Source organism: Larus michahellis, chromosome 14 (genome assembly GCF_964199755.1).
Source record: "Larus michahellis chromosome 14, bLarMic1.1, whole genome shotgun sequence".
NCBI classification, from domain to species: Eukaryota; Metazoa; Chordata; class Aves; order Charadriiformes; family Laridae; genus Larus; species Larus michahellis.
In genome coordinates, this window is record NC_133909.1 from 2,280,728 (window position 1) to 2,293,653 (window position 12,926).

Genomic DNA, 12,926 nt, shown 5'->3' on the forward strand with positions numbered 1-12,926 from the left:
ACCTCTGTCTTCTCATAGCTGTTTTCCGTCACCTCTCCTTTTCCCAGCTCTTGCAGCTGCGGACCGAATCACAGAATCATAGCATTCCCCATATCATAGCATATCCACACGGAGCCGGCCTCCACGGGAAAGCCGTGCCTCTGCTGGCAGAGATCTGACAGAAAAGATGACTCAAACTCTTTCGCGTATACAAAGGTTTTCTTAGGCAACAAAAAGAGGTATGGCCCTTGGATTACTACCCATTACTGTTCTCCCCTGTGGGTGGCAATGAAGCCACAACGCGTAATCCAAGGGGTCTCGATCATAGGATCATAGAATGGTCTGGGTTGGAAGGGACCTTTAAGATCATCAAGTCCAACCATCAACCTAACACTGCCAAACCCATCACTAAACCATGTCCCTCAGCATCCCATCTAGCCATCTTTTAAGTACCTCCAGGGCTGGTGACTCAAACACTTCCCTGGCAGCCTGTTCCAATGCTTGATAACCCATCAAAGGAGACTTCAGGGCCTTGGGACGGTTGGTAAGGGAATCTGGGAGGCAGGTTATTTTTTCCTCTCCTCCCAGTTGCAGGCAATGACATTGGAAGGAATAGGTGGGACCAGCCTATTAATACGTGGCTCCGTGGCTGGTGTCACCAACACCATTTTGGGTTTTATGGTAATGGGATGGCATACACGGCACCAGGCTTGCTGGTGTCAGCTTGGGTTCACCTCTCATAGAATCCAAGACTCATAGACTGCGTTGGGTTGGAAGGGACCTCTCAAGGGCATCTAGTCCAACCCCCCTGCAGTCAGCAGGGACATCTTCACCTGGATCAGGTTGCTCAGAGCCTCATCCAGCCTGGCCTTGAATGTCTCCAGGGATGGGGCCTCCCCCACCTCTCTGGGCAACCTGGGCCAGTGTCTCCCCACCCACCTCCAAGGGGGAAGAGGGTCTTTGCTCAGGAGGTAGCGGGGCTCATTGACAGAGCTTTAAACAAGGCTTGAAGGGAGAGGGGGACAATATCGGGCTGTCCCTGTGGGATGAGATGCCAAGGTTGGAGGGACAGGGTGCCAGCGAGGGCCTGTTGCTCTGAGATGCGCTGGTGACGCTGCCTCACACTTGAAGTCTTGGAGAGATGAGCCGGGGGCTCCTGAGGTCACAGGAGGCAAGAGGGAAACACCAGTGCAATACCCCAAAGGAATCAAGGGGTGTTCCTGGAAGAAGGTGGTATTTGAAAAGTCATGGCATCAGGTGAAGTCCCCGGGCACTGGAAAAAGGGAAACATTGCACCCATTTGTAAAAAGGGTGGAAAGGAGGGTACCGACCTGTCGGCGTCACCTCTGTGCCTGGGAACGTCATGGGGCAGATCCTCCTAAAAGCCACGCTAAGGCCCATGGAGGACAAGGAGGTGAATCAAGACATGGCTTCACACTCTGCTTTTTCCACATCAGACTCCAAAGGAGGAGGACACGACACTTTTTCTCCTAAAATCACAGACCGAATGGGTAGGAATGAATCCCCGTGGGTGGATTTACTCTTAGTTGCATCCAGGATATTTTCAGTTACTTTCTGGCACACCGTGAAAGAGCAGTGGAAAGAGAAAAACCAAAGGGAAAAAAAAAATACTCCTGCTAGACCATGTGACATGCAAAGCGATAATTTAATTTCTACCCAGGCTTCCATCAGGAAGTGGAAGTTTAATCTTGTAATTTTCAAAGCATATAGAGAAAACTGATAACTCTGGCAACGGATGCCGTGGGGTGGGCTGAGCCCAGCCTAGATGGGACCCAGCAGCCGCGCGGTGCTGGGAAAGGTCTTGCGCATCCCCATGCACTTCTCCTGGTCGATGAACAGGGAGTTGGCTTTGACGGCCAGGTCATGCTGCAGGACCGCCTTGGCGCGAACCAGCATTTGCAAGGTGTCCTGGCTGTCTCTCAGCTGCTGCTGAAGAGTCTGCACCGTCTCTTCGATGTCACGGACCTCGTTGACAAGGCTGGAAAACAGCAAGGAGCCCTCATTAGAAGTCCCATCACGCGGGTGGTTTCTAGCATGGCGTTGCTGATGGGCCCCTGGGGCATGGGTTTTCCCCCTTCAGCGTGCTCAGACTCACTCGGACCCCCCCTGTTTGTGTCAGATCCATGGGGAAGCTGAGGGCAGAGCTCCTGGGGGTCTCGGCGGGGAGGCACAGTGAACGTCTGCTCAAAGGCTTCCGCAATTCGCAGCCGCGTCTGCCAGACCAGGTGGTGCCACCAAGCAGAGGGACAAGCAGCTGTGGTTTCCCATTCCTGTTTGGTTTTGTGGGTTTCTTGGCTCCCCCTCCTGGATTTCCCCGGGCAAGGGTCCTCCCCACACCCACGGGTGCACACGCAGCGAAAGAGGACAGCTGGGAGAGGCTAAAAGCGAAGGTGAAACAAGTGGAGGATGGAACAAAGGATGGCGTGAGAGATGCTAAACCGGCTCTGGGGCTGGGTTTAAATTGCTTTGAAAAGGCTTCCCAGGGAGCCTCACCCAGCGGGCTGCCAGGAGGAGGTGTGAAGTTCAGGGTGCCTGATCCTCCACAGCCCCTCGGGGTGCAATGCCAAAGAGCTCCCTCTGTCTTTGACAGGATTTCCAGTGTCCCCAGGGAAGGTGAGCACAGCCCTCACTGCTTCTCCGTGTGGTGCACAGAATCTCAGGCTGGCGGGGGTTGGCAGGGACCTCTGGAGATCACCCAGTCCAACCCCCTGCCAGAGCAGGGTCACCCAGAGCAGGTGGCACAGGAACGCCTCCAGGCGGGTTTGGGATGTCTCCAGAGACGGAGACTCCACCACCTCTCGGGGCAGCCTGTGCCAGGGCTCTGCCACCCTCACAGCAAAGAAGTTCCTCCTCGTGTTTAGGTGGAACTCCCTATGGTCAAGTTTGTGCCCGTTACCGCTTGTCCTGTCCCCGGGCACCACTGAAAAGAGCCTGGCCCCATCCTCCTGACACCCCCCCTTTCAGTATTGATAAGCGTTGAGAAGGTCCCCCCTCAGTCGTCTTTTTTCCAGCCTGAAGAGACCCAAATCCCTCAGCCTTTCTTCACAAGAGAGGTGTTCCAGTCCCCTCATCCTCTTGGTAGCCCTTTGCTGTCCCCTCTCCAGCAGTTCCCTGTCCTTCTGGAACCGGGGAGCCCAGCACTGGACACAGCACCTTGCACAGCAGCTGCACCCTTGCGGTTACCCAAAAGCAAGGACCTAAGAGCTCTCAGCATGAGCCTGTTGCAGAGTAAAGGGCTTGTCCTTCAAACCTGAGCCCATCCAGCCGCCGGGAAGCAGGCAGGAGAGAAGACGGGGTTGACGCAAGTAGGAAAAATCCGGCCCCTCATGGGGTGGCATCAGGCCGCCCCCGGCCATGGGGTACAGCCTCCGTTGTGGGCGCAGAGCTCTCCCAGCACCCAAAGGCTGGGATACCCGCTCATTGCTTTTGATTATGTCGGTGCACTCCTGGAAGGACTCTTTAGGGAAAAGAACCAACCCCCCATGATTAATTTTGTCATCCAGCGATGCTCCCGAGTGCTACCACCCGTGAGCCCTCGAGGTCCCCGCCGGCCCCGCGCTCCTGCCTTACCGCAGCTGGGCAGTGTCCCGGCACAGCTCCATGTTTGGCCTCCGAGTGCGCTCGTCCAGCCGGGTCTGAGCCACCTTTAATGGAGGCCCCTGGTCCCTAATGGCCTTTTGGATGGCTTCTATATTCCTCTCCGTCTGGAATATTTCCTGCAGTGTCTGGCGTAAGAAAGAAACACATGCATAAATTTAAAAAATATATTCTCCAGCGGCAACGTGATTTCCCTTTTCTGCCATCCATCTGCAGAAAAAAAACAAGTTCAATTAGCAGACCCCGGGCTCAGACTGCTCTCACTCTGCCATAGATGGAGGCACAGATCCAGCAGCCATTTCTCTGTGGGGAAAAGCCTCTCTTTGCTCTTGCTGTCACATCAGAGGAGGTTTTGGAGCAGTGACGGATCTACTGAATTACCCGCTCCCCAAAATTACTGCTTGCAGGAACTGATCATCACTAGCAACTAACAGAGGGCAGGTTTTTGGTGGATGCTCGCTGAAGGATGTGGCACCAGCCCGCGATGCTGCAAGCCCAGTTTCTGCTCGGTTAATCTGTGCCGAGCAGTTTTCAGGAAGCTTTCCATGAGAGCCAGTGGTGCGAGCCTGCTGCCCATCGCTGATCTCCACTTCATCTGCTTGGCGGAGCAAACACACCGATACCTGTGCAGCCACCACAGAGTGCTGAGACCGAAAACACGTCCTTGGAGGAGCAGCAAAGCTGCAAACCCCACAGCAGACACCCCAGCAGAGTCCCAGTAAAGCCCTTCTGCAGGGCAGCCAGCGCCTCTGAAGTAACTAGCGCTGATGCAAGTAGCGCTGGCATTTTCTGCTGGAAATCCCTGTGCTAGCAGGCTGTCAGCTGGGATGAGCAACGGGCAGTATCCCTTGGGATGAAATTACACTGCCAACTCATCCTGCTCCAAGAAGAAAGTCCCCAAGAAAGCTGGGCAGGGGCTGTTTGCAAGGGCATGTAGCGACAGGACGAGGGGCAATGGTCTAAACTAGAGCAGGGCAGGTTTAGATGAGACATTAGGCAGAAGTTCTTTGCACTGAGGGTGGTGAGACACTGGCCCAGGTTGCCCAGAGAGGTGGGGGAGGCCCCATCCCTGGAGACATTCAAGGCCAGGCTGGATGAGGCTCTGAGCAACCTGATCCAGTTGAAGATGTCCCTGCTGACTGCAGGGGGTTGGACTAGGTGGCCTTGAGAGGTCCCTTCACACCCAACACATCCTATGACTCCATGATTCTAAATGATGCTATAACCAGGTTCTTGTGGTGACCGTTCCTCTGCTGGGGCCACGTCTGCGTGGAGGGTCGCGCTTTGGAGGTGTCACCGGGAAGTGACAGTGTCACACCAAAAGGGAGGGGTTCAGGCTACCTTGGCCAGGTGGGTCTGAATCTTTCTCTTGGCATCGGCCGTCTCGGCGATGCGGTTGGTGAAAGCGACGTTCACAGCGTTGAACTGCTGCCACATCTGGCTGTCCGTCACCGCCAGCAGGTTCTCGATGTCGTCCCGCAGCTTGGCGGAGGCCGCCCGCTCGCTCTGGGAGCGGAGGATGTTGTCGTTGGTGAACTTGGCCCAGGACTGCGGCACTGAGATCCTGGGGGGGAAAAGGAGAGGCCCCCGGTAAGCTGGATGTGGGCAGGCATGGACCCTGCCAGGGAGCAGCGTGGATTCACTATAGCTTAAATCTACACTTTTAATTGGACTGTATATCATAGTTTAACCCCAGCCAGCAGCCAGGACCACGCATGCGCTGGTGCAGTTCTCCCCCTTCCCCCCAGAAGGGAGAAGAGGGAGAAAAGGAGGGGAAAGGGAAAGGGAAAAACTCGTGGGTGGAGATAAGGACAGTTTAATAGAACAGTAACAGAAACCAATAATAATAATAATAATAATAATAATAATGAGAGAAGTCACTCTCACCACCCAGTGAACTGGCACCTTCCCGAGCCCCGACCGCATATTCCCACCCCGCACCAACCCCCATTTATATCCTGAGCATGGCATCTATGGTACGGAATATTCCGTTGGCCTTTCCCTTGTTCTGCCTATGCTCCTCCTCACTTCTATGGGAAGCTGAAAAGAGTCCTTGAAAAGTATAAACATCGCCTAGCAACAACTAAGACACATCTTTGAAAATATGCATAAACTTAGTGAGCTGTTTCAGCAGAGGTGCTCCCCTGAATTAATTGGCAGGCTGATCTCTCAACCCCTGGTAGAATGTTTAATGAGGTGGGACTGGCTTTCACCCTCTGGATGTTTGGCATCCAACTGTCAGCAGAGGGTTGTGCTCCCTTTCCGGGGAGCGGAGAGAAATGACCGCTCTGAGGGAGGTGTCTCCAGGCGGGATGGATCTGGGTTGGGGACAAGCAGCTCCCTGCCAGGGAGAGGCACCGCGTATCCCGGGGACAGCTTGCTGCTGGGGACCGACAGCGTGCACTCACGTGGCATCGACCTGCTCCACCCCTCGGTAGTAACTGATGCCCTGGGAGGTGTTCATCAGGTGGTGGCACCTGTCGTCGATCCGGTGGGCCACCTGCTTGTTGGCCAGGTCCTTCTCCAGATTCTGCTGGGCCACCCGGTTGGACCTTCAACATGCAAACAGCAGCCATCGGTGGGGACGTACGGGTGGAATGGCTTCCTCCCCGTTCCACTCCCCACAGCAGCTCCCGGCCCCCCGCGCAGCTCTGTCCTCCCACGAGCATCACCGCCCGCATGCCATGGAGCCTCCATGGGCTTTACGCCTGCGGGGTGTGGGGATAGATGGGGTTCTTCTGGGGATTCACATCTGCTGGGGTTCTGCTGGGCTTCTGCTGTGACCACAAATGCACATCAGCCCTACGACATGAGAGAAGGAGCTCCTCCTTACGTGATCTGGGCTTTGGCCTTGTCCAGGACCTGCTGCATCTTCTCCTGGCACGAACTGATGACATCGACTTCCTGGGCAAAGGCAAAAGAGGACCCCATCAGTGTCCATACTCACTCGTCCTGGTCACACTCCTCCCCTTGGACCTTTCCAACCCTGCACACAGCAAGAACTTGCCTGCTTGTCTTCCTGCCCAAAGCAAACAGGCAGGAAAACTCGCAGCTGAGCCTGCGCCCAGCGCCCTGGAGGGGACAGAAGGGTGCTGTAGCTGCAGCCACGGCCTTTGCGTTCCCTTTCAGGGTGGGTCAATAAGGATTTTTTCACCTTGACCTCAGGGTCAAGCAGTGGTTAGTCCCACTACACGGACAGGGACACATCCTGGTGTGGACAGGCAGAGCGGTTCCCTGGACCACTACACACCTCCGTCCCCAGATCAGCACCTGCCCTTTTTGCTCCCAAAATGTTTTCCTCCCCAGGAGGAATCCCATCCGTACGGGACAAGAGGAGATGGACTTGACTTCGGTGTAAATGCCCAGGCTGAATTTCTGAGACACATTCAGCTCCACTGGAGGAAGTGTGTTGCTCTCAGCTCACTTGACTTCAGCACAAACCCATTGCCTTTGTGAAGCTCCGGCTGCTGGAGGCAGGTGATCAGTGCTCCAAATCCCATAACTTTGAAATCCAGTCAAAATAGCTTCAACGCATGATCTGAGTTGCCCAACTTACTGTTAAGAGCTGTTCCTCCACGTTGTCGTGGACCAGGTCGATGCCCATCCTCTTCTCCCGGTGAAGTAAGCACTCCTGAGCGACCTGTTGGGGACACACCATCACCGCTGGCTGCAGGGGCAGGGCTCTCTATGGGGACTGTCCCCATCTCCAATAATGTAAGAAAAGAAACTCTAGGTGGGCACCGAGATGACAAGAGAGGGAAAAAAGTGGCCCGGGGCAGCTGGTTTAGCTGACAAGGAGCAGGCGAGCTGCAACATCAGCATTAAACCATCATGAGGGAGCAGATGTGTCCCTGGTGCAGCCACAGCTGAAACGGGGGACCTGTGTCAGCCTTGACGCCCACCTCGCCAGAGCCTCGTGGTAAGACACGGGCTTTTGTCTCCCAAACCGGGATTTTGGATGTACCGCGTCTAAAAATATTGAGTTAAGCAAATGCTGCTCTGACGTGCTCAGCCTGTGCTGATAGGGGATCCAGCAGATGGCAAGGGGGGTTTGGTTACTACTAACTTAACTAATGGCCTCTTAATAAAAGCTTTCTAGACGTTCTGGAGCTGCAGTGAAACTTAATGAGATGTTTGAAGGGCTGCAGATGTTTCAGCAGTAGGCTACAGCTTGCAGCGCGCCGGGACGGGTGCTTACCCGGAGAGGGGCGTCCGCCTCGGCCAAGGCTCTCTCCAGCCTGGTCTTCACCTCTGTGAGTGCGTTGGTCTCCCCGATCACCTCATCTAGCTCGTGGCAGAGCTCCGATTTCCAAAACGCGATGTCATTGGCGCGCACTCCCAGGTTTTTGGTGCTTTCTACTTGCGTTTTCTTGGTCTGCTGGTATTTGTGGTCAATGATGCGGGAGGTATCGGCTCTGAGGCGCTCCGCGTTCTTCTGGGAGGTCTCCGACTCCCTGTAATTGGTCACGTTGGACTTGTACCAGTCTTCAGGGGTGTAGCGGGTGAAGACGGTGGTTCTGGTGGAAACAGATGGAAGCTTCTCGCCGGCGGTTATCCCCTGGGAACTCTTGGAAAAGGCAGCCAAAGTTGGTTTGCTGGCAGCCGTTCTGTAGTAGGTGCTGGGCATCCAGGGGAGGCTGTAGCTCTGAGGCAAGGGGCGGTAAGGAAATCGGTTCTTATAGCTTGACGCCATGGTGTGGATGGCAGGGAGAAACCTGGTGGGTATGGCTCTGGGATGGGCGAACTTTGCTGGTAAGGGAGAGCCGACAGACTCCATGCTCGACCGCTGCTATTCGTGTGTCCCGTCCGTGTCCTGCACAGAGGAGGAGAGAGAGGACAACCTCAGCAACCTCCTGCACTTGCCTTACTTCTTACAGCAACACCCGCAACTTCAAACACAAACAGCGACGCACAGAGCGCCCTCACAGCGCCTGAACAGGCCTAAACCCCTTGAAAACAAATCCCTCCTGACAGCATCCCAAACATTTGTATATAAAAGCGTTTGACTTGGTTGTTAGTATCTAGCATCAGGTCTTGGAAGGCGGAGAAAAACAAATCACGGCCGTAAGGAGAATGACAGATACTGTGCCTTCCTTTTCCTTAAATCTGTCAATCCAGTCAAACTGGAGTTGCTCCTTCTCTGCTGTTCCTTTGTTTCTTTTGGCTGGCGTATCTGCTGATCTTCTGATACTCCAGAGGTCATTTTCTCTGTAAAAGTTCCATTCCCAGCCCCGAGAGCTGCGTCCCTTTTGGACACACATCTGCTACCGGCCCAGCGCCATTTGTGGGTGGGTGAGGGACTCCATCCTCACCCCCTCTATCTTCCCTTGCCTTAAATGCTGGAGTGAGGAGCCTGCAGGTGAGCTGAGCTTTGCAGGACTATATCCAAATTTGACCCCCCCACACCCCTATTTCAGCCTCAAAAGAGGGGCCGCCTCTTGCCTTGCAAAGGAGGAAAGGTGTCGATGGCTCACCTGGTGTAAGATCAGTGTGCGTGGGAAGGAGATGGCCCACAGTCTTTTCAGAGCGCTTGGGAAACACCAGCCTTGCAGTAGCCCTAGGAGGAATGGCCACACATGAAGATTTTGCTACCAAGAATTGCATATTGTCCTCTCCAGCTTGAGGCTGTCAATCGATGGTTATCAGCAAGATAAGGCAGGGGGCCACCAAACACACCTCATCTGAGGACACACACTCCGGAGGGGTACGTGGTGCTCGGTACGAAGCTCTTGTGAGGTTACAAGTGTCACCCAGGGGCAGGAATAAGTCCCTCAATACGGCTGTTGTAGCCAGCCTGACGTGTCCTTCCCCTAACACCGTCCCGTCCCCACTGCTCCCAGCCTGGCTCGGAGCCCCAGGGGAAGATGAGGACACGGGTGTGCTACAGCAAGATCCCTGATGGGAGTGGCTGTGGGACAGGCAGCGGGAAACTCACACCCTCAAATTTAGCAGAAAAAGAAGCTTTTGCAAACACGACCCTCTGAGGCAGTTTGGCAGAACCGAGGACGAAATGTCTGCGCTCAGGTCCAACAAAAACCACCGTGTGTGCCGCTTCCCACAAACCGCTCCCTTCAGCCCTTTTGTCCCGGCTAGGGATAAATGACGGCGCTTTCCCTAGCTCCGTGCCGCTTTATACCTGAGAAACAGCCTTGGGAGGGTGGGAGGCAGCTTCCCTGGCTCCCACCCCCACAAATAAACTCTGCCCTTTCAGACACCGACAGACACACGTTTAGGAAAGGGAGGGAAAAACCCACTTTGTGCCACCCCTGAACACGGACACAACGACAGGAGCCCCGACCACCTCATCCGGGTACATTTAGAGGACAGAAGAGATATGGAGGGGGATTAGGAGAATGACCTGTTTTTTTCCCTCCCAGTTCAGGGACATACTCACCCTGCAGAGGCTTGGGGGTGTGCGGGGGGGGCTGCTACTCAGTGCTGTGCTGTCAGGTTGGGTGGCAGCACTGCCAGACACTGCAGCATCCCCAGTGCCCTCTGTGTCACAGAACCAGGGCAGCGTTGCCGCTGGCGCAGGGTGCTCAGTAACCGGGTTCTACGCGGGCAACTCCCTGCAGCCGCTCTGGCAACCTGATGCAGCCGTTGAGCAACGCATTGCTGTGGATGGGCAAGCCGGGGCCAGCCCTGGGCAAGAAAATACCCTCACATGGCATCCTAGATCCTGCCCTGGACAACCTACTGCCCTCCATGGGCAGGTTTTGCAGCCCCTGGGCAACCAGGTGCAGCTTTTGGGCAACTGTTGAGCGGCTTAGTCATATCATTTGGTTTTAGGTAGTCCTGCAAGAAGCAGGGAGATGGACTCGATGATCCTCATGGGTCTCTCTCGACTTGAGACATTTTATGATCCTATGAACTCACGGCCCTCAGTGGGCAACCCAGTGCCACCCCTGGGCAAGTCAGTGCAGACTGCGTGCATCCTAGTGCCTTTGCTGGGCAACTTGATCCCTTGCCTGGACAACCCCCAGCACCGTCAATGGGCAACCCAAATCTAGCTTGCTGACTGATGTTGATAGCATTCGGCATGCTACGCTGCAAAATCGAGCGGCTATTGATTTTTTGCTGTTAGCTCAGGGTCATGGATGTGAAGGTTTTGAAGGTATGTGTTGTATGAACTTTTCCGACCACTCATCATCCATTCATAAGCAGTTACGGGAGCTGAAGGATAACATGTCCAAATTAAAAGTGGTCAAAAACGGTTTTGATGATTGGTTAAGCTCATGGGGTATAACGGGATGGTTATCAGATTTACTAAAGCAAGGGCTCATGCTATTGTTGGTTATATTATTATTGATTATGGCAGCCTCGTGTGTTCTCCGCAAAGTGACTGACATGATAGAAAATGCCATGCATAAGGTCTGGCTGGCTCAAGAAGAAAAAGGGGGTATTGTAGGAATGTATCTGAGAGAAAACGGCCATGTGAGCCAGCCTCCCTGCTGTGAGAGATTAGATTAAGAGCAAAGCAGGCGGTAGAAGATGGAATTAGTACATGGGAAAAACGGGAACTGAGAAGGTAGAAAACATGTTGTGCTAATGACTAAGCAATTTACTATGCGAATTCTTGTAACCAATCTGATGTGTGAACGAACTGCGTGCACAGCGCGTGGACAGTGTAACTCGCTGATCAGAAATAAGCGAGTCGCGTGTACGGCTACAACACAGGGTATAAAAGATGATGATCGGTGCTTAATAAACGGCTTCTGTTGATTCACATTGGATCGTCTGGAGTCCAGTTATTTCTCCTCAACAGGGTGCGGGAGGAGAAACCATGCTCTCTGCTAAGACACCAGAGGAACCCACTAGCAGGGTTTGACCAGCCACATTTTAACCAAAAGAGGCAGAAAATGCCAGCGACGACACTGTGAGCACCCGGAGATCTGCAGAAAGGTCTGAAAGTCCGTTCAGTCCCTGGCCAGATGAGAGAGAGCTTCACCTGGAGCTGCTTCTGGACTTTCTCATGGGATCTTTTGAGAGAGGTCCCAGCCCTAGCTCTGTCCCAGCATCAGTGACACCTCCAGCATCTGAGCTGATCCCATCCCTGCTACGAGTCCCTCTTCACCAGCAGCAGCCGAGGGAGCACAGCCGCCAGCATGGCCACCGTCAAGACGAGCAGGACGGCGAGGGCGATGGGCGACTGGCAGCATTTCACCCCCAGGGCCGAGCTGGATGACACCGAGCTTCGTGTTTCCGTTCTGCTTCTCCTCCCCAGGGAGCTGCAGTCCACATCCACCAGTGGCATCCCATGGTCACTGATGACAAAGATGTGGGCTTCCCGTGCCAGCTCTCCTGGGACCCCCTGCGAGTCCATGGGGCTGTTCCCCGTGCTGCAGCACCGGCCGGAGCTCTGCACCGGCATCACAAAATGGCTGGGCACCACCAAGGTGTTGCTGGCCTCCAATTTGGTCAGATGGGACAAGGAGGAAGGTGACAGAGGCATCTCCAGGGCCCGGAGGTTGGTGCCTGCCTTGGGCGGCCATAGAGCTGCCTTCTTGCTGAGGAAAGTCACGTAGCGGCAGATGGGGCAGATGATGCTGCTCTGGACCTGGCCGTCAAGCTTGGCGGAGAGCAAGCACTTCACCAGGCAGTCGTGGCAGAAGGTGTGCCTGCAGCTGAGCTGGCGGTGCATGGCCTCCAGTGGGTGGAACTTCTCGTAGCACACGGGGCACTCGGCCGGGGGTCCCTCCTTGCTGGACGAGGCCTCAGACATCCCTGCTCTGTCGGCCACAGGCGCTCCCCAGCTGCGAGGAAGAGGCACGATGGGTTAATAAGGTTGAAATGATAAGCATGATCCATCTCTTCATCTCTCCTCCTCCTCCTCCCTGCTCTCTTGCTTTTGCCCTCTTGCCCCTAACAGATGCAGTTGACAGCTACTAGGCATCCTCTCAACAAGACAGGGCATTTTCAGGAGCATTACGCCTCTCAGTGTGGCCCTTGGGGCAAGAGAGAGATGACGGGAGGACCCCAACTCCAGAGCCAGCGGGGGCAACAATCCCCGGCTGCAAAATCACATGCACGAGCCCCTGGATGGACGTGCTCAGCACGTGGTACAGATAAAGCAGGTTCAGCTTGTGTCACGAGTGCCTCCGTGCACTGCTGCCAGCTCCAGGTGCACGGGAGGTGGGAACTCCCATCCCACAAAGAAACCTGCCATGGAAAGGGAGATGCTCCCATCCCAGGGGACACAGAGGGGCCAGCGGGAGCAGGGGGAGGCCAGGGCAGTGGGACAGGTGGGAGCACAGGACCCCCCGGGGATGGAGAGGGGGCGTGCTGGACCCGGGGCAGGCAGCGAGCACCCACGCCAGGCTCCTTCCAGG

The 12,926-nt window shown here is 55.0% G+C and overlaps 2 protein-coding genes across 2 annotated transcripts; both read right to left on the bottom strand.

Annotated features, from left to right (window-relative positions):
* Positions 1 to 1,761: 1,761 nt before the first annotated feature.
* Positions 1,762 to 8,374, bottom strand: LOC141751234 (tektin-3-like). The gene is made up of 7 exons (XM_074607651.1): positions 7,796 to 8,374; positions 7,154 to 7,237; positions 6,431 to 6,501; positions 6,006 to 6,149; positions 4,939 to 5,161; positions 3,571 to 3,725; positions 1,762 to 1,978 (listed from the first exon to the last, which is right to left on the bottom strand). Exons 1-7 carry the CDS (start codon positions 8,372 to 8,374, stop codon positions 1,762 to 1,764), a joined length of 1,473 nt encoding a protein of 490 aa, XP_074463752.1.
* A 3,279-nt stretch (positions 8,375 to 11,653) lies between these two features.
* Positions 11,654 to 12,319, bottom strand: LOC141751085 (RING finger protein 222-like). Its single transcript, XM_074607369.1, has one exon. It carries the CDS (start codon positions 12,317 to 12,319, stop codon positions 11,654 to 11,656), a length of 666 nt encoding a protein of 221 aa, XP_074463470.1.
* Between the last annotated feature and the right edge of the window lie 607 nt (positions 12,320 to 12,926).

What these genes read in the sequence shown, in the direction of transcription:
- LOC141751234 (XM_074607651.1), bottom strand. Translation starts at nt 8,374, where the DNA reads ATGGAGTCTGTCGGCTCTCCCTTACCAGCAAAGTTCGCCCATCCCAGA. An exon ending in AGGCGGACGCCCCTCTCCGG is followed by an intron (nt 7,238 to 7,795) that starts GTAAGCACCCGT and finishes TGTCCCCAACAG; the next exon opens with GTCGCTCAGGAGTGCTTACT. An exon ending in AAGGCCAAAGCCCAGATCAC is followed by an intron (nt 6,150 to 6,430) that starts GTAAGGAGGAGC and finishes TGCATGTTGAAG; the next exon opens with GTCCAACCGGGTGGCCCAGC.
- LOC141751085 (XM_074607369.1), bottom strand. Translation starts at nt 12,319, where the DNA reads ATGTCTGAGGCCTCGTCCAGCAAGGAGGGACCCCCGGCCGAGTGCCCC.